A 21553-nucleotide genomic window follows, 5' to 3' on the forward strand; every position below is an offset into this window, starting at 1 on the left:
CCCAGAGCAACTTTTATGGTCCCGTGGTGAAGTTAGCAATGGTGACTCTGTGATCTGGGAGAAGAAAGCAGAATGAAGATGGAACTGTTCACTTCCAAAGGGGAGGACACCCTGCACACATTGAGGGGAAGGCTTGTCTCCAACATTAGGAAAACCTTGGATATGGGAGCCCAAACCTATCCAGACTGCACACTCCAACTACTGCAGCCAGCAAAGAACAGACATGAGAGTTCATCTGGCAGCTGTTTACCAGGAAAATAAAAATGTGCACGTGCTGTGGTGGCAGTCAGGAAGCAGAGGGAGCTGGTGGGATTTACCATCATGTCAGGGAAAGTAGGCAACAGAGAAGCAAAAAGGACAAGGTAACTACACTGAAAGTTATGAGAAAAATAAACAGTGTGGCACATTAGAGGAAGCCTTCCTCCCAACCATGGGGCCAGGAGAGGTGGTTAGCCAGAGCCCCAGAGAGAATCGGGCAGTGAAGGATCTGGAACAGAGTGTTGCCCCCACTACCCGCCGCCCCCAGGACTACTGGCTCAACGTGAACCCTCGAGGGGATCCAAGCATGGCCTCCAAGACACTCGAACCAACAGAACTGTCCTACCAGCCAGGTGCAAAGGCACTGATGCCATCTTGGACAAGGAGACTGTGGCCCACAGCCCAGATCTCCATCTGCACACACACCAATACTTCTGCTCTTCTGAGACTGCTGTGCCATGCAGCCAGGGTTCAAGCTGGCTAGGGGTGGGGACTCAACCCAGGAGTGTGCTGGAGCAAGCTCACACCAGCCCACGAGAGCCTGCGGTGAAACTTTCAGGAATCCTGTGTTAAAGACAGCCACTGTTAAAAATGCAATGATAGAAATGAAGTTACAGTGAAAAAAAAGGTGATGAAATAACTCAAAATTCTTGACTTCCTACTTATTTTTCCACATTTACTATTATCTCGGTTTTGGGGTTTATTCATGACTGTTGTGCCACATGGTAAAACTGGTGTGCTGCTGAGGCATCTCTTGTCAACTCCATCTTCAGTGATACCACACTAGGGGTTTGAAATCAGCCACAGTGAAAGTATTTATACCATGTAAACTGGCAAACACTACAGATCAGGGCTTTGATTTAGCATCAGGTTGGTGGCTCCTGACCAGGAGTCTGTAGACTCGTGAGCCATATCCAGCCCAATGCCTGTTTTTGTAAATAAACTGTTTATTTATTTCATTATATATATTTTTTGTTGAGGTGAAATTCACATAACATAAACTTAACCAAGTAAATAAAGTTTTATTGGAACACAGCCACAATCATTAGTTTAATCTTATCTATGGCTGCTTTTGTGCTACAAATAAAGGCAGAGTTGTGACAGATCATATGGTCCACAAAGCCAAAAATATTTACTATCTGGCCCTTTACAGAAATAGTGAGCCACCCCCTGGGTTTTAAGACTTAAGAAGTGACGGAGACAATGTTAATAACGCAGATTAAACTTAAGAGTGTGTCATGTCTGTAGCCGTTAAATTAGGAATAGCACAAACAATTGAGGAAATATTCTTCCAATATTTGAAAGCTATTTCTGATTCAGCAAAGACATCACTGGACTCATAAACAAAAGTATCAATCAATAGTCATGTCAAATCTACACTCATAAGTCGACTACAGGTACAAAAGTTCAGGAAAAATCAATAAAAGCAGTCTGTGAGATACAACTGGCTACATGGAACTGACAAAGAGGGCTGTGTATTTCACTATTATTTGTAAACTGTATACTACCCATTCTTCACATCAGTAAAATCTGTAGCCTTATGTATGTATGTATGTATATGCATACTTTCTTTCCTGGAGAGCCAGTCGTCAAACATTTGCTGGCACACCACATAGAGTAAATTACAGTTCTTCATTATGTCAAAGTACTTGCGATAAGGTTTGAATGAAAGTAAAATTCATTTGCATTATTGTATTTCAACATTGCATACAAATGAGAAGAGGGAAGAACCTGAATTCCTTAAATGCCAACTCTTAACAATTATTATCGAATGTTTACTAAATAATGGTTCTAAATTTTAACATCTCCACATGCAAACAGAATTCCTCCACAGTGACTATCAAAGTCAAGCAAAAAATCCAACCTAACAAGTTATGTTCATGGACACAGTGCTCCCTTTTATAAAAATCAGTAACGTTATTTGGAAAGTCAATACAAGTTCAATATTTAATAAGTTCCCGAAAATTTTATACTTTGTTTTTCTTATAATACTCAAGAAATGTAACACTCGTGTTTTTCCCTCCAGTCCCACTTCCAGTTACCTAGGGTGCTGTCTGGACACCATTATTTCCTAAGTGTGCCAAGACATCAAAGAGTCTGGAGGCAGTGTCACAGCAGGAGGGGATGGGGCTCTTCACAATGTGTGGCCAGGAGAGGCCTGAAGGAGTCTGATGGTCACAGATCTCGGGAGGGGGCCTGGACAGTCATGAATGAGGGAGAGGGAAGCATAAGTTGATGTGAGAAAGGAAAGAAAGGTCCAAGGCATATAGCACCTGTGGATCATGAAAATAAGGACTGGGGACATCTATTCTAGAGTGGTGTGATGTGATACGGGTTTGGAAGGGTCGAGAGGGTAAGTGTTCCAAGAGGGAGACGGCCAGGCTTAGACTCAGAGCTGGAAGAAAGAGGATGAACGGAGAAGGTAGACTTTGGCCATAGAGCAGCTAGGTCTTAGAGATGGACTGGACATAGTAAGGTGGAAGGAAAGCAGGAGGCGCAGTGATTCTAGGAATTGAACACAGCCACAGGTACGGCTCCAGTGAGTCCACACACGGCCTCTCTGTCCAGGTGGCTGGACCCCAGTCCTTCGCGAACATGAAGCACAGGACTGGTGGACTTGACTGGAGCAAAGTGAGGCACACCCTGCTCTGAACCTTCCGAAGACACATGAGAGGAAAGCACCTCTCCTCTCCGCTGGGTGCAGTACATGGAGGCCCTGCCATCCACTCCACCTCTGAGTGCTCTCCACAGTTCCTGAGAGGCTCTTCAGGCTAACACGGCTTACTTTTATTTTCATCTTTTTATTGTTTAATTGAAAAGACAATGGGGAATATGAAAAACAAAAACTGTTCCTACTGCCCCCAAACGAGTGCCTCCCATTTTACCCAAAGTTCTAGTTTTTGTGCCTTTCATGGTTGTGCTCGGTTGACAAAAATGCTCCCTTTCTTCATCATGGCAAGGCTTGTCCATTTTCCTACAGAGCCTTCAGGTTGGTTTTTCACGGCTCTATGCTACTCGATTCTATGGACACACGTGTTTCCTAAGCTTCTCCCATGTCACTTAATTAATGACATTAATGATGATTATTATGTGAATATTTCTATTAACACGGTTATTAAAAATCATCATACATCTGTAAATAAATTTCCAAGAGTAAAATGACTAGATCAAAGGACGTGAACATGGCTATGCCTCTTGTTACATAAGCACTTTCCAAAACAGTGTAGTATGAAGCAGCTCCTGAGTCTGCCAGCAGAGTGGTGTGGGAGATGGGCTAGGAGGCGTAAAATAGCAATCGGGCCGGCTTAATGCCCAGTCCTGACTACCTGCCAATGCTATTCTTCCCACATTTCAGTACAAGGTGTATTTTCTGATCATTAATTACAGCAACCTTTCTCTGTCCAGCGATGTCTCTGAGATCTCGTCATTGTTAGTTCTGAGTCTGTTCTCTACTCGGAAAGGACAGTGCTTCCTAAAGGCAGTAGCGCACAAATGGATTTTGACCACCTCCATCTGCCCACAGTGCAGAGGGGTCTGGAATGGTTCAGGCAGGTTTTAAGCCTGCCTGGGAGTTCCCAGCCAGCACCTCTTCCAAAGCAGTGTGCCTTTCCCTCTACAAGGCTGAGATTTTGTTCTACAACCAATTCCTTCCTGCTTTCCCCCCAGGGAGCTTCTAGAAATGTGTAAAATTATGCAATGTTGTCTGGTAACTGCTCACTGCTCATACTTTAAGGGAAGACTATCTTTGAGAAAGAACAGCATCTGTGAAAACCAAAGTTAAATATCTACAAACTCATCCAGGGGGATAACCGTCCTGCCTTCAGCCCTGGAAAAGTAGGGAGGGGGCCTATATGTATTCAGCGACTATCATGTACCCAGCAGCTTCCCTTCAGGCATTATCTACCCTTCAGTAGGGTAGGGCTTGTCCTCACTTTATAGACCACCGTAAATTTGACAGATTGACAGCAAACATTTGACGTGATTTGTCCAAGAATAAAGACCTCAGAGACAGAGCTGTAGAGATTTGAACCCAGGTCTAACTCCAAAATCCTTGCATATGAAAGACTTCTTTCTTTCCTTCTTTCTGTCTGTCCATCTGTCCATCTTTCTTTTTTATTTTGGAGGAGGGGGGCTCAGAGGATGTCTAGTTGGTTGGTAATCACGTTCATCAACCTACACTTCAGAAATGAGGCGGCTTTCTTCTCTACAAGACAAGACCTCATGAATGGAGCTGAGATGACTCAGAGGCTCCAGAGACATTGCAGAAACCAGCGCTGTCTGGCTGGGGAGGGATGGGAGCCCCATTCTGCATCCCCATGCCAGCCCAGGCACAAGCTCCTCCCTCACTTCCCCTGTGGAACAAGACACTATCGCCTGAGCTCTCCACCGAAGTACAACTAATCCAGGGCCCTAAATGTGCGTTGTCTGGTTCACGTGGGCATTAAAACTGAATCGAAATTTGAAAGTCAGTTCCTTGGTCTTACCAGCCACGTTAGGTGCTGGTTATACACACGTGACTCATGGCCGCCATACTGACCAGCATGCGTAGAGCCCACCTCCACAGCATGCAGAACTCTGGAAGGAGGGGAAGAGCTCCACAGGGATTCTCGCATCCCTCTCCTCTCTGCAGCGGGCGCAGTGCCGCCTCACAATGAAAGCAAAGGCCCTGAGGTCAGCTGTGCAGTGACCAGGTGACGTGACTTACCCTTGCTAAGCCTCAGTCTCATCTATAAAATGAGACAATACCTGGCACAGAGTGAGCACACATTAGGAGCTGAGGCTGTGCTTCTCCTGTTTCTGTCAGGCCCAAGGATAAAGGCCCTGTGGAGAGAAGACTCTTATGAAGATGATACCAAAAGACACTGAGCAGTTGATCTGTTAAGTAGGGTGATCACTAGATTGAATGAGATCCATCCCCCCCCAGGGTGAACTCCACCTACAGATCTATCACCCACTGATAGGATTAAAAGCTCCTTTCTGCTCCTCCCAGCTGTATAGTCTCACTCTTCCTCACCTGTAAGAGATAGTACCAGCTCCCCCACGGTCATCTCGGGGACTAAACAGAAGCCAGGCACTGTACCAGGCACCCAACATGCTCAGCTCCTCAGGACGACACCACCAAGTGATGGTATCAACAGCCCCATGTCACAGATAAAGAAACTGAGGCTCAGAGACATTTAGTGATTCGCCCCAAGGCCAGCCAAGTAGAAGTAACCAAATAGGACCTGAAGCTGCTCCTCTCAAAGCACAGCTGGGGTTCAGGGTTTAGAATCCCCTGCTGGGCCCAGGCCTGGCCCAAGGGAGGGAGGAGGCATGGGTTCGCCATGTCTCTGATGGGGGCTGAGCAAGTGCTGCAACACCTATAGCTGCCCACCCCGCCCCTTCCCTGTGTCCTGTCGCCAGCCTCTAGAATCCCTGGACTCCCGAGAACTGAGCGACATATATGGGACAGGCTCAGTGCCCCAGTGCTGACCACACTACAGTGGCTCCAAGAGAACCCAAGCACCGCAGAAAGACCCTGAAGGGCTGAGGTCCAGAAAGAGCCAAGCAGTCAGTGCAGGAGCAGGGATGTCCTCCAGGGAATCAGCCACCCAACCCTAATACTTGTGAGGGAGCAGCTGCCCCACCAAGCCCCCACCGAACTTGAATTCTTACCCCAAACCCAACTCAATCCTCCCATGTCAGGCACTACTGGTGCTCACCTGTAGCTTAATGGAGATGGACCCACATCCGTTCTTAAACTAGTTACTGGCCCTAACAGAATGAATGGGCTCACTATGCACAGGCAAGAAAAGAACCAAGGGTGGCAGGGGGACCACAGGCATGTCACATAGGTTAAAGGTGCTGTGGGAAAAATCAGACCAGGATATCAGGAACAGGCAGAAGACAGTGCTCCTGGGACAGGTGGCACTAGCCTTGCTGTGGGAGGGACCCTGGGCCTGGAGCCCAGAGAGACAGGTAGGAAGGAGGGAAGGAGGCCCACCTAGGGTGGGGTGCACAAGCAGGTCAGGAGCTGACTGGAGAGCAGCTGAGCATGGCTGGAGCAGATGGGAGAGGACACCTGAGCCAGAGGCTGGGACACAATGTACTTGGCTGATTCTGTCTAGACTTTTGATTGCAAGAGACAGAAAAGCCATCTCAAACGGGCTTCATCAAGAAAAGAAGTCACTGGCTCTCCAAGCTGAAAAGTTCAGGGCAGAGCTCACCTTGGGCCAGCCGGGCCATGGTAACTTAGTCCTCCCCACCCTTCTGGGCTGGTCTCACTCGTGGGCAGGCTGTCCTCAGGCAGCAGACCCCAGCAACAACGTGATCATACCCTCTCCCATGCAAGTCTCCCCCAACTACCCTAGCAAAGGGCTAAAACTGTCACAGGCTCTGATTGGGCCAGAGGCCCACCCTTGAAACAATCACTGGCCAGGAAGATGTAGTTCCATGATTGGCCAGTCCCCAGTCACTAACCATTGAATGGGAATGGACCAGAGAGAGGGAGGGGCAGGAAGGGAGGGGCTGGATGCGCTGCCCACCACCAAGCCTGAGAACTGTTGGCTACAACCCACATCAGCACCCAGGATGCTTCAGGCCCAGGGCCACGTCCCATTCTCAACAGCCTTCCTAAGCAGCATACGTACATCCTCCTGAGACAACTAAGGCTGCATCGTGAAGAGCAGAATCAACATTCCAGCTCAGTTGTACCCAACGACAAAGCCCATTCTCCACCCAGAGAAAGACCATCTTCTCCACTATACACCACCTAAAGAATTCAGACTTTATCAAGTCAGCCACATGGCCCCAACAGAGGGGATGAAACTCCCCAGTTTGTGTTTCCGAGCACTCACGCTGCGGCCAGTATGGAGGAGAGAGCAGGAGGTAGGAGACTGGCTGGTAAGCAACTGTGCTAGTCCTCCCTGGAGATCATACTGGCAGGAAGGGGGCTGCCACGGGTGTGGGACCCCAGGGTGGCTCTGAGGTGGCCCACGGCATCACCAACTGATAGAGCATAGCATGCCGAGGGCAGGAGGGAAGAAGGTGCATCCGCTTTGGCTCAGGCTGCTCGCACATCTAGGACAGTAGTCAGCTGGAGAGCGAGGGTCCAGGCACTGCTGAAGCTGTGGCTGTGAAAGTCCCTGGGGAAAGCCTTGAAGGCAGATGGGATGAGTCAAAATGCTAGCGGGGGGGGGGAGGGGCACTCTGCACAGGGGACCTGGAGAGAACAGACAGGCCAATGCAGCAAGGTGCGAGGACCCTGGGGGACTACGGGCACAGCTCAGTGTTGGGCCTCAGGCCTCATTCATTCCTGCAGGGTGCATTTCATTATCCACCCTGCGGCAGGCACCAAGGACAGCATGGTGACCCAGGAAGACAGCCTGGAGTGACCAACACAAGTGGATCCTTATGCCCAAGGTTGGCTCATCTTACAAAGTAGATGATGCCACTTGCTACTTCCCAATTTGGGGGAGCCCACCACCCGAGAGGATAGGAAACCATGTCCACTGTACTCCTAACACAGAAGCATCATCCCCAGGGTGAGGACGGTGCCCACTCCCCTAACTCCAAGTGGGGCTGACAAGCAAGTTCACCGCAAACCCTAAGACAGCCTCGATCCCCACCCCAGACAGGATCCTCACCATTTTCATTCTGCCACACAGGAGGACTACAGCAGTCACACAGGAGGGCACCTGTTGCTTGCGTCTGCACAGCAGACTCTGCTTCTGCAAGCTCCTCCCCAACTTCCTGTGAGCACTGCCGTTTTCTTACCAGCCTCTTCACCCCACCCCCAGGCCAAGCAGAGTGCTTCTCCAGGAACTTCCGCACTGGCAGCAAGTGAGGGAATCCCTTGTCTTCAATGGCCTAGCCTTCAAGAGGTCACACCCCAGAGCTGTTGTGTTTTCCAGCACGTGCAAGACGTCTGTCCACAAGACAGGCAGACACACACACATACACAGTGCTGAAGATAAAAAACAGAACATACAGTTTCCCTCTCAGTTCTCCCATCCCAATTAGCACTCTGACTCAGGGGACAGGAGGAGGGGGAAAGGGTACACGCAAAGGCAGGAGAGCTCACAGAACACCTGGAGGGTACAGCTTCTGCCCTTTGGTGAGAGCGGGGCTCCTGCACTCAGGAGCAGCATCGGCTTGTCAAAGTGAGAACTTTAAATGCTTGCGAAACTTCTTTAAAATAGAAGTGAAAGTGAAATATCCATTCACAAACATTTTCTGCCCTGATCGCACCTAAAATTTAACATGTGGCCCATTTCTGTCACTGCCAGGCTGCCAGCATCCAGCAAAGGGGGAAGAGACATCACCAACTTCAGGTCTTGCTGAGAGCCACCCAGAAACACAGGGAGGGAAAAATGGAGAAGAGCACAAAGATCATCTGACCCTACCCCTCTCAGTTAACCTTAAGGGGAAGGAGCCAGGTCCGGAAACGCAGGTCCCAGTTTCCGGTTACCCAGGTTAACCAGAGGGAGGGGACAGACAAGAGGAAATGGGCAGGACAATCAGATCCAACCAGACTGCCCAGTCCCCTTACAGGGCCTGTCTGTCAAGAGGACAGACATCCGGAGAACTCTGCTCTTGCCTGGGTCATGGGCGCTGCCTCCTCAATGACTACAGGAGGCCTGGGTGGGTCTGGGCCTCCTGGACCATGCAACTTCCTCCTCCCTGGGCCTGGTCAAGGAGTTACTGCAGCACAGGAGAGATGATGGGGATAGGAGAAGCTGCAGTGCTGTTACAGGCTCTCCTGGACTCCTGAAGTGCTCCTCAGCCCAGGATGGGCTCAGAAGCTGCAACCCAGCACCTGCGCCAAGGCAAGGTAACAGCAAGGTACCCAAGTGTGACTACAGGCAAATCAGTCTATGGGGTCAACCAGGAGAAGTGGGTACTCGGAACCCTGTCCTGCGACCTCACACCATCCAAACCACCGCATCGCTTACTCTGGACCTTACATTTCAGTGACGCCCATTCTGTCATCTGGACCCAAGTCTCCCAGGCCCAGCACTAAAGCCAACTACATGATGGTACTTTCACATCAAAGAGGTGATTAAACCAGCACGCACCCAGGGGATACCGCCAGCTGGCTCCCTGCCCCACTACCCGCTTCTCCCATGAACAGGGGGCAACAGGCCTTTATTCTGGGCCTGTCTGGGTGGAACTAACACCACGCCCAGATTTAGGGAGGAACCAAAAAACATACCCTGCTAATTCCATCAAAGAGAAGGCAAAGGAAGTGTCTGCTGGGGCCTCTGGGAAACAGTCGCCCTCTCTTTCTTCCCCTGGATGATGGTCAGTGAGGGTGAATCCTGAAGCTCCAGGGGCTGGGAGGAAGACATCCCACTGTGTGAAGGTAACAGCACAAAAGGCAGAACAGAGAGAAGGAGCAAAGCCAGGTCCTCACCTGAGAACAGAACCACCTCTGCGTCTTTAAGCGACACGAGCCAATCAGCCCCTTTGTGTCTAAGTTCCTGTCAGAAGCACAGAGCTCCCTACCCTCTGGAGGAGATCCGCCAACAGAATTAGCAAAGGAAGGAGAAGACAGGCGCTCTGCTGGCAACTACCTAACCAAACACTCGAAGGAAACAAAGTGACACAATCAGCAGAAAGGGTAAACGGCTCCTATTTTAGACACCTACACATCAGTGTCACTCAACTCTCCCCCAGGTGGCAGTGAAAAGCCAGCCTGCCAACTGCTTGCCCAGCACAGATGCAAGATGCACCAAGAGAGTAAATAAAGTTGGGAAGTGTCTACTGGAAGTGACTTCTAGGAGGGCTGGCCTTAAGAAGCTACCATAAGTGAGCTACCTTAGGGATCACTAAAGGGAAAGAGGATGTGGCCACCACCCCACACCCCACACTCCAACCAGGGCTGGGCCAGCAACCTGATAGCAAGAGGGGTCAAGAGAGCTAAGGTGGAATGGGGAGGGAGAGGATATCAAAACAAGCCATCTTCAGGACAAGAAGAATCCAGCCTCCAGTGTGTGCAGACTCACCAGCTTGGTGGGTCAGACAGCTGCCCAGAGCGAGTGTGACCAGGGGTGTGGGTGGGGGATGGAGCTGAAGGTAGGAGCAGGGCAGCTGGGCCACCTACTGGGCTCTTGATGTGAGCCATGGTCATGCGTACCTAGTCCTCCAACAGTAGCTCACCTGAATGCTGACGCCTGCACCACAAAACCTCCCACCACAGAGTCAAGGCCAGCCACTTACAAAATTACTCTGCACACAGCAGTTGAGTGACTGGGATCTCCACAGCAGCCACAAGGCTGAGGCACCACAGGATGTGGCCTGGAGAAAGCATCACCCACTTTCTGGCCCTGACAAATGAAACCCAGAAGAGAGGGGTGTCCAGGAAGGGTCTAGTTTGTCACACGACCAAAAGAGGCCAAAGGGTCCCAACGTGGCATTTGAACAGTGTCTCCAGGGACCAAGGACAAGCAGGGATCTAAGACAAGAGCCATCCTTTCTCTGTCAGGGGTGAAAAATGCCAGCCAAGAAACAAAAAGGAACAAACACCTCATGCCTTCTCCTCAGCCAGTTCAAGAGAAAGCACACAGCATTTCAGGTACAACTTTCCTCCTGGTCCTGCATAAAAACAGCCCACAGACGAATCCAGTGGAAGGATCTGGACCCGGGCAGGAGAGTGAAGTGCCTGCCTGGTACCCACATCACTCTCTCGGGTGACATGGAAATCAGCAGCAGGTGGGTAAGGACTGGGGGTGGGTTCCAATCCCAGCACGATCCCTAGCAGCTATGCGTCCGCTGAGCCTCAGTTTCCGCACGAGTGCCTGCCTCCCTGGGGTGCTGTAGAGATTAAGTGAGTTTTGAATGCACGAGAAGTACTGAAGAGAGTTAGCATCTAGTACCTGCTCAGTAAGCACTGACAGCCAGTTCCTAAGATCAGCCCTTCTCACAGGAAGATCAACAATCATCTGCGCAGCCACCTGCTGTGGAAGTTTTAGATACATGGGGAGCAACTCATGCTCTGCTACCAAGGAGCTTACAATCCCAGGGAAAACTCGGTCAACAAGACCTGTTATCAGCAGAAATGTAGGGTTTTTAAGTTATGCACGGTGCCTGAGGGAGACTGTGTCTTAGATTAAAAAAGGAAAGCTTTCTGAAAAAGCGAGAGCAGTAGGGCCAACAGGAGGCCCCAAACAGTGGTGATCAGAGGGTTGGATCCTAGATGTCACACACATACAAGTACGGTCAGTTGGGTGATTTCAGTAGATGCTGTTTTGATGACAAGATACAGCTTCATTCCAAAGCATGACTAGATTCAGAGTAGCTTTAATCCTCCAATTTTCTCAAAAGTACATTTGTCACGTGGAAGTTCCTGAATGTTTCTGATCATAAAAATGGATCCTGACATGCAAAAAGGTTATGAACCACTAGGCTAGAAGATTTTAAGGAGGGAAAGGTTGTAGGAACTGGAAGGAAATAGAAATTAAAAAGACTTCGTGTTTGGGAGGTTAAATCTCAGGTGTACTGGAGCCCAGCTTTCATGCTGGGCTCTGCTTATGTGGGAGGCAGGAGACTGCTGTCGTTAGGCCCACTGGCTTCTGGGCCAGCCAGCACTGAGTTTGGGCCCAGAGCTTCCGACAGACCCCTTTGTGAGACTGGACAGATCACTTAATCTCTGCTCTCCTCTGAAACGAAGATGGAACATCTACCCCAGGAAGAGTTCGGGGACCCAACGAGGATGCAAAGTGCACCACACCATATCTGGTGCCCAGTAAGTGCTCAGGAAACAGCAGCTGTCTGTTTCCACCTCCAATGGATGAATACAGGAAACTTCGTTCTGGTCATAGGAGCCTTTGAAGGCTTTAACCACGACCTGACGTGACCCTTCTCCTTTTTAATGGGCTCCACACACAATCACAGAACCTCCAGGAACTCATAGGTCAGGAGTCTAGGGGTCCAGAAGGAGGGCCCGGGCATGTCTGAACACCTGCCTGGCTTGGGGGCCTTGGACTGTCTCGAGCCAGCTCTGCCAATAACCAAGAGCTCCCCCACGCACAGCAGGGCCCACCTCCCAGGAACGCCTGCCTTCCCCTTCCTAAGTTTGCCTCCAAAAGCCACACGGAGCACACCAAACCCCGGGGAGATGACAGCACTTCAAATACTTAAAACTAGCCCCCAGGCCCTTCACAGAGCCTGACACCTGCCCCCTTCCCAACCCACTGCTGAGAAGACAAACTGTCCAAGGATTTGCCAGCTATTCCTCCAAACTCTCCCTCCCTTAGGTCAGAGACAACAAGAACTGACTTCCTGGACCTGACTGTAAAACTTTTTGTTCTGAAAACTCAAATGATGAAGTATTCTGGAAAGCCAGCTCACGTTCTTAAGAATTCTGAACTGTCTCTGAATAACACATGAAGAACTATTCCGTCTGGCCCTAAAAGCTGTCACCCTGACCCCTGTTCCCCCACCCCACCCCAGATCACCCACGTGCACACTCCACACCTGCCTGAGGCCCCTCGAGGCAGGGGCTGGGCAACTCCAGGTCTGCACCGGCCGCACCCAGCACCATAAGCACTTGCTAGAAACAGTCAGTCAACTGCTGAGCCACCTTTTTTCACTCTCACCATATTTCTCCATAAACAGCGAGTATCAGCTGGTGATTGAGACGTAAGTGCACCACCTCCCCAAGACCTGGAATTCCCTCAGAAAGGACTTTTAAACCCAGCATGCGGAATATTAGTAGGTCTTCCTTATGCAGGAAATGTTCCCCAGTTCACGGAATCCCTGTGTCAGTACTCACTCAGCTGTACAGGTGTGCTCTGAGAGTGCAAAGCAACAGTTTCAGAAGGGGGCTCTGAGCGTGGGCAATCACAAGGCCCGACTGAAAAGGCACCGCCTCTGCGGCCACCTGCTCAGCCCCAAACTCCGTCACGCATTCTGACACCCAGCTAGGGGGCCACAAAGGGACCATGTGGACTCAGGACAGCTTACCACCAGGAGTAAAAAAAGCACAACTTCTACCGACAAAGGCCCCAGCTTCCAGAAGGTAATTTACAGCGAGGGAGTTGGGTGGGAGACCCATCCACTGGACTGTAGTAACGCAGAGATCAGGCTAGGGCCTTGGTGCTGCTTAAAGTGGAGCCCTGTCTGAGAAGACGCTCACATGGATACCAAAACTGCGGCACGGTGAGCAGTGCTCCCTTCCTTCACCTAACCTGAGCTTGGCACCCTTGAGGTGCATGTCTTGCCGCACACAGCTGCATCTCGGGTCCAAGAGCCCAGGTGTCCACGGCCTCTGTGACCTCCAGCCAGAACAATATACTCTGATTAAAGCCACCTGAGGACTACCCAGAGACCTCTGTGAAGACAGAATGTAAAGTCCACCTTCTTCTGAGGAAGACAGTGAGTCACAACAAGGACTTACACCTGCTTCACACCCGACACCTGTTACCTGCCTGTTTCCCAAAGTCCCTAAGCACCACACTGCTCTCCTCACTCATCCTGGCCACACAGAAGGGACTGTCAGGGAATTTCAGCAACCAGCATGATCAGGCAGAGTCCATGCGTTCAGATTTCGTATCCTCTAACATGCTGCAGAGAATCAGAACCAACACTCTTCCATTTTACCATTTATAAGACTCCTCTTTTCTGCAGGATCAATGGTGTTTTAAGTTAACATAGAAAGTGCTGGAATCTTGAAGCAGAAACGAAGCTGGAACACAAGACTCATGAAAAGTTCTATGTCAGTCAGCAGGTACCACACCTCAATGCAGTCTGGCCCAGGATTCTGTCCCCGAGATAGGCTAATACTGTTAGCCTGTTAGATCTGTCACAGGTAAATCGAACCTGAGGTGTCATCACATACAAACCTGTGTGGGAGAAAGGCGGATCCCCACATCTTCTCTTACCAGCTCAAGGACGCAGCACTCTTGGGCCTCTTCTGAAGCTGTCTCCCCCCTTTGAGAGCAGTGTGGTGGCATTTAGAGTTGGAAGCACTGTCACTTAATAACTTCGAGTAAGTCCCTAACTTTGGGGTAGTCACCTCACATTGAGTCAGTAAGAAACAAAAGCATCTTGTCCTCTCTTGGCCACAGGAAACATTCACTAAACAGCACCCACTGTCAGGCCATCAGCTTCTGCAACTGCAGAAGGGGGAGACCGGCTGCTCCTGCCAGCTCCCTCACGGTGCTGTTGGAGAGAAGCAGGAGACACTGCTAAAGTGCTGCACAAAGTCATGTAAAGTGTGTATCTCTGTGTGGAATTTAGTCAGAATTGTGTTACTCTAGAAAGTTCACGCAATGCTTCTTGCATTAAGAGAAAACTTCTAGAACAATTCACGTTAGCCTCATGCTGTCTGTTTCAGAATCTGAACCCTGTATCTAGAAGGAGCTTTATGGGGCGCACACACCAGTCCCCAATTCCACTTTGCAGATGAGGAACCTGCAGCCCAGCGAAGCTAAGCACTGTCTTAACCTTCAAATTCCTAGAAGTAAGATTACTCTTGTAGTGTGTCTCCCAGTAGAGGCCCCGTGGTCACCTCCCCTTGGCACCTGATGTCTCCAGAACTGTGAGGAAGAAAGTAGCTCCTGAGATTTCCTACTGGACAGCCTGACTGTTGGCAGGCATTGACACAGACATCCAGGGCAAATTCAGGTCCCTCTTTGCCACAGTGCCTTCTCTGGCCTCTCCTTGCTCTGAAAACAGGGACCCTCACCTGCCTTGAGCAGGGCCTGCCTTGTGCCGTTACTCAACTCGTCATGGGGATGCAACAGCTGCTCCACTGTCTCAATCAGACCTTTTCTCAGATGCCAGACGAACATCCATGTCCCTCACGGTTCTCCAGAGTTCTGCACTAGACTACTCCATGACTGAACCTCAGGGCACAGAGCCGTCACAAGGGCATTTTGGTAAAAAGGGGCTCAAATGTAGATCCTCAGTCCTAGGTAGAAGCAGGATTCCAGGGCTCAGTCAGACGAACCAGCACAGAGAAGACAAGAAGCAAACAGTGCTCACGAAGCCTGTGTTCCACTCAGGAAGACAAAGGCCAAACTTGGAGAAACAATGAGCGTCGATACAAACGGGAACCTGATCACTTGCTAAGGAAACTGGGCTTGGGTGGACTGAGTGATTTCTGGGCAGGAGAAGACACAGCCCTCATCTCCCTCCGTAATGAAGCAGGATTAAGCGGGAACAAATGCGCACACTGCTCTTCAGAGACTTTCAACACCCTGGGCTGACATACAGGGTGCTGGGAAGAGTAAGGCTTAGAATCTTCTGAAAATCTGCTAGTCACTTTTCGAAAAGGAGTGCAGAGGATTTACTTCATTACTGAGTTGGCTATAACTCAGATCCCGCTGCTGTGGAAATTCAAATACTCCATAGGCTAGAATTTAGAGCAGAGAAACAACTTTCCTCTTAACAACTCCTTTGTCAAGGAGATGTCAGTAAACGTTACTTTGTTACCTCCCAACTTTCCAGATACTCATGGATATTAGGTCAGCTGCCTGACAGTAATTTTTCAAGCAAAAGCGAAGTCTGTTAACCATAATTGCATGCCAATAAAGGTAAGCATTACACGACACAATTCTCTGTTGCTTCTCTCAGAAGAGGTTTAATTTTAGTGTTGGCTCTTCAACACTGTCCCCATTTTTTTTTGCATGAGCATCTTAAATATGTGTCAACTAACTATCCAGAAGTAGAGTTCATAACTGGGCAAAGCAGAGAACAACAGCTGCGTGGCAGCAATGCCTTCTTGGAGTCACCTCATTCTCACCTGAGCCCAGGTCATTCGTGAGAAACTGCAGACATACGGTCGCACAATCTCCACCGGCAACTTATTCTGCCCCGGCTGCGTTTCTGTACTGGGGTGTGCTCCAAGCCCGACTCTGTAACAATGCTCATGTTGGTTGCTGACAATGGCAGCGTTTAAAAGAGGCACTTTCCTCACCACACATATGCAAAGAGACAGTTTCCCCATTCCATCCACTACACTTACTTCAGTAGGACTCCACGCACACCTGTCAGTGGAGTCCCCAAGAGAAGCCAAATGAAACGTGAATTCTATCCCAGGTAACACAACCATGGGCTTACGTGAATGTAAGGTTTCTGCACAACCACGTGCCAAAATACATGAAACAGATTTGTTCCCTCCCCCTGCTTCTGGCTAGCCCCTCTTCCTCCTCTACTCATAGGAAGCCTTTAGATTAGAGCCTTATACAACACCGGAACCTCTGAGGTCACTGCCCCACCTAATCTACAACATCGTGACCGCCTGTCAAAGCGTCTCCTGATCCCAAAGCTCTCCTACCTAGGTGGCATTAAGGATCAGTGCTAATATCTCAGCCACCTCTCAGATTCTCTGAAAGGCAAGCAAGCACAGGGAATTCAAGAAATTATACTCTGACTTGACAAAGATCCAAAAGTCACCAAGGCTACATTTTTCATGTCACTTGTTTTACCCTCTAATATTTGAGTCTTGGGAATTGCAGCAGCACCAGTTACTGCAAAAATTCTGGAAGGTTTTATATAGTTTGCGCCTACTCCACCCCCAAAGTCCTAAGAAAAATGTATACAACATTTGTTAAAGACAATTACCACCAAGTCAATCTTAATAGGGCCTAAAGACCAGGGATAAGAGAATTACTTATGATACAGAAATCAGAGCCTTATGAAAGTCATAACTCCTCAGTTTCTACCAAAATTGTACAATCTAACATGAATTATTCCAAAAATACCAAGCTAAAGCATACTGCTAAGAGGAATTCGCAAAGTTCACATAAAAGAAAAGGAAAAGCCCCCACAGTGAGAGCAACCTCGGTTACCTGGCCAAGCCCAAGATGATTTTTCTTTCCAGCCCCAGCCTATTAAAAAGTGATTCCAACAGCCAGGTCTCCCAGCAAATCAGGGGCTCACTTCATATCTGGATGCCACTGCATCTTCCTACTGCTCAACCTGCTCCTGCCACAGGGGAAAATGACCCCTAATGCCAACAACCCCTTGGAGAAAATATGAGAATACGATGAGTCTTCTTCCCCTACACACACAGAGGGGGCAAGGGAGATTCCTCTGCAAACAGGAGCCTCGGTGGAGGGCCGTCTGAGAAAGTGACACCCTTGGGTTAATTCTGACCATCTAGGTCACAAACCACCAGCTTGGGAACCCCAGGTTGGGGGGAGGGACAGCCAAAGGAGGGCTCACGGGAGAACAGAAGAGAAAACAATCACCCCTAATTCACTACTAAAAAGGAAGGCTCTGGCTTGGTCAGAGGCGCAATGAACACTTGGGCCCAGAAAGGCAACAAGAAGGATCCCACCCTCCCCAAGATTATCTGCTGTCGGCAGCGACCCCAAGAGGGATCCGGCAAAGGCATGCCCACTCGCAGAACCGAGGGGGACTCTCCACGCGCCCAGGGCACTCGGCTAGGGGCAAAGCATGCCGGGGGGTTTCCCTCCGAAGCGAAGAAGGTGCTCCCAGAAGAGTGGAGAGGGTAGGAGGGGTTCCCTGATCACTCAGAAGGCCGAGATACGGGAGGCACGGGCTCCCCGAATCATACCCCGGACACCAGTTGCTCCACAGCCTTTCTCCCACCCCTCCCCCCCGCCAGGAGGGGCTTCCCGGGGGTCGCGGGTCCTCGGGGAATGGCGAGGCGGGGGAGCAGCGTCAGGGGCAGCGAGGGTCGTACAACTGGAGCGGGAGAGGAGAAAAAGCTCCGACCTCAACTCCCGTCTGCTCCCTCCACCCAGGCCGCACGGAAGCCTCGGCCTCACGTACCGAGCGCCGCCGGGCAGCCCGACCTTCCCCCGGCACGGGCCCAGGGGGCGAGCGGCCGGGATGGCAGCGGCCCTCGAGGGGAGGTGGGTGTCGGGCGGGTCCCTCGGAGCCCGGAGGACGAGGGCCACTGGGGAGGGGGAGGGTCCCGGGCCCACGCGGCCTCCGTCCCGGCCCGCGCGGCGGGTACTTACGTTGCTCTGGGGGTCGATGGCCTGCAGCAGCCGGTCCCTGATCTGCTGCGGAGACGCCGGAGCCGCTGTCATTGCCTGGGCGAGGCGGGGGGGAGCGGCCGGGCCAGCGGGCGGGCGGGCTGAGGCGGGGGACGGGGGTCACTCACTCGCCGGCCTCCGGGAGCGGAGCCTCATGTTCCCCGCGGCGCCGGGGGGGAAGGGGGCGCGCGGGGTGGCGGAAAGGGGAGCCGGAGCCGGGGCTCGGGCCCGGGGCGCCGCCGCCACCGGAGGAGGAGGAGGAGCCGCCTGAGCCGCCGCCGCTGCTGCCGCCGCCTCGAGAACCAAACTCCAGTGAGCTGCCCCCGCGCGGAGCACTCTGGGTAACCCGCGCCGCACGCAGCGTCGGCGCCACGCTGAGGAGGTTGGGAGATGGGGCGGGCAGAGACGCCGGGCCTGGGCGGGGCCCCGAGCGGGCCCACCCCTCCCCTCCACGCATGCGCGCGCAGGCGCACTCGCCCACCGCGCCGCCCTACCCCGCGGCCCTGCCGAGGGAGCCGTTGGGAGGCGGTTGGGCGGAGCAACGGCCGCCGCCTGGAGGCCACGCCCCCGCCAGGGCTGCGGGGCGGAGGTTTCCGACGGAAACGTGCGGTGCGCGCCGAGTCCTTGAACCCGGGCGCTACGGGAGGCCGCTTTTGGGCTGCGGGGTGGGGAGGGCGACGGCAGGACTCGTCCTCGAGCAGAAAAGCCTTCCCCGCACTGATGGGGATGACAGGAGACGCGGGCGGGAGAAGCTGCCAGGATGTCCGAGCCCGGGAGTTCTTCCCAGCCTCGATCGGCGCTCGTGGGGGCGAGGCGCACAGGCGTGCACGCCGCGACTGCGCGGAAGGGTCATCTGAGGGGCGCCGAGGCCAGCCCGTCCCCGCCCCGTCGCGGGGCGCAGGTGTGCGGCTGGGGTTTGCAGCGCCTCGCGCGCCAGGATCACCGAGAGACGAGGCAGTAGCGCCTGTCGGAGGAGGCGCTACCCCGGCTGCAAAAGCCCGGAAGCCAGCCCCAGGAGCTGACCCCAAGGGTTTCTCAACCTGGGCACCGTGACGTTTCGGGCCTGACCGCTCTGTTGTAGGGGCCGTCCCATTCACTGTAGGAGGTTCAGCAGCATCCCTGGTCTATACCCACTAGATGCCAGTAGCACCCTCTCCTCCATTAGGGACAAACAAAAATGTCTCCAGTCATTGCCAGACGTCCCCTGGCGGGCAGAATCGCCCTCTGTTGAGAACCACTGGTTTAAAGGACCCTTCCACCCTGCTTTGCATGGAAATGCTGGAAAACTGAATCAAACATTTCACAAAGGAGGAAAGTGAGACCCAAGGTCACCCAGTGTTACAGGTTAATCACAGAATTGTTAATGTCAAGTCTAAGGGCTGTCCCTGCCCCCGCCCCCTTACTGCCTTCTTTCATTGCTGTCTCTTCTCTCTGGAAGCTCTGTTAGAAATACTGTTATGAGAAGGGGTGGAAAAGCAGGCTGAGTGGATTATTAGCCGCAGCCCTGGGAGAAAGCACTGTTTTCGTTGTTATAGGAAGACCTAGATTTAAAACAGGAGAAAGGCAGCTGATGAGAACCACATGTGCGCCTTGGATGCACACTACACCTGTTAGTCTTGCATTTGTCTTGCTTCTGGGAAGCATTTTTATTTGCAAAAACGGCTGTTTCTGCACGTGGTTGTGGTTGCTTGCTTCTGCACACGTTAAAAGTTTTACAGCACACTTGTAGGAGAAAACAAACACAGGCAAAATACTTCTTTTTAATTTACTTACTCTCCCTCCTAGAATGAAGTGCTTTGTATACATGGTCCAAGTTGGAAACCCGCCACTTGGAGATATTCTTTATCTTACTTCAGATAAGCAAAATAAACAAGCTGTCCCCCAAGCATATTCTGGCCCCGCCTCTCTTTTTAATTTCTAACTCAGATGTATAATATCTTATTTTTTTAATCAAGGATTACATAGAAATAAGCAATGTGTTTTGCATGAGTCAAGTTATTTAAGAAAAATTTGGAAAGCACTCAACTTACCTGCTCTTTTTAAACTAAAAAGAAACATTAAGATGACAGTGGCATCTGCAAGGGCACTGACTCCACTCAGTATCCCAAGTACACAGAAAACAGCTTATGAAATATTTGTAAAGTGAGTGAATGAACGTCTCGTGAGATACCTGGCAGCTGTATACACCCAGATACAGGTATACAGCTCAGAGCCACAGATCTGGCACCCCAGTCGGGCTCAAGAAATATTTAACGAGTGAATTAAATATTAAATATAATAAGCAAATACTATATATACGTGCGGATGCACATAGACATACACACAGATATATACGGTTTTATTTCACATTTAACATATATAAAAGGGTACTTGTAAAGATTAAATCAGCTGGCCACTGAATGGGGATCTTGAAAATGTTAGCAGATTCTCTTAGGTCCAGAATAGACACTGCAGTTGACCTAGCAGACTTTCTGCTTCGAGGAAGAGACACTTGAAATGGCTCCTATCCCTTATGCACAGGTGGAGCTTGAGGTAAAACCTCTTGCTGTAATGTAATGGTTCTTCTCCAGCAATACATCCCTCAAGTTGAGTACAGAGAGCATAAGCCCCACTATCCTGAGGGGACAAGATCTTTTGTGCTTGGAATGCCCTTGAAAAGGCTGCCTCACCTCTTAGCAAGGCGGCGTCCAAAGAGAAGAGATGACTCTGAGTCCATGCCTTGCTCTTGCCATGGGAAGTGGCACGAAGGCAGTTTCAGGAGCCCAAGTGCAGAGCATCCTCGGCCCAGCCTGGCAGTGAGGGAGGGGGCTGGTTCTCCTTTGGCGAACTGCTGTGGTCCAAGCTGGACAAGCAACGGCATCACAGAAGGAAGCCATGAGCAGGCCAGCTCCTACAACTGCACAGGACCAGTCTTCAGCAGCAACACCACATGGGGCAAGGAGCGACAGCAGGAATGCACAGGGCAGACTCATTTCTAAAGTGAAAAGCAACCGTGTGCCCCTTTAGACACACAAACCCCTGCGAGTTACTGGCTTTACCCCAATAAAGTATGCGAGGGTTCCAGTGATTAACAGGAAAAATAAATGTTTCCTCTCAGTTTAACAGTCTGGTGGGAATTTTTAAAAACAATCAACAATGTCAATGATCTCAGAAGTACCTAGAGATGGGTTTCAGAGTTCTGCTTGTCTATGCAGCAAGTCCTGTTTACTCTAACCAATTTCAATTGGTTTTGAATAGTCCTGAAATGTCACTTTTTTTAGGAAGGGCGTCGGAGATAGACAAGAGAACTCAAACCATTTTTATCATGCCTTCAGGTAGGGAGATGCAAAGATGCACAGAGCTTGCTCCTGAGGATCCAGCTG

General features: G+C 51.0%; 1 protein-coding gene across 1 annotated transcript in view; it reads right to left on the reverse strand.

Annotated features, from left to right (window-relative positions):
• Window positions 1-19090, reverse strand: part of MED26 (mediator complex subunit 26) — a 50133-nt gene extending 31043 nt beyond the window's left edge. Inside the window, exon 1 of the mRNA XM_070587335.1 lies at window positions 18174-19090. Within this exon, the coding sequence (XP_070443436.1) occupies window positions 18174-18245 (72 nt within the window). The 5' untranslated portion in view covers window positions 18246-19090. The remainder of the gene's footprint in view (window positions 1-18173) is intronic.
• Between the last annotated feature and the right edge of the window lie 2463 nt (window positions 19091-21553).

This window comes from Equus przewalskii, chromosome 20 (genome assembly GCF_037783145.1).
Source record: "Equus przewalskii isolate Varuska chromosome 20, EquPr2, whole genome shotgun sequence".
Lineage (NCBI taxonomy): Eukaryota > Metazoa > Chordata > Mammalia > Perissodactyla > Equidae > Equus > Equus przewalskii.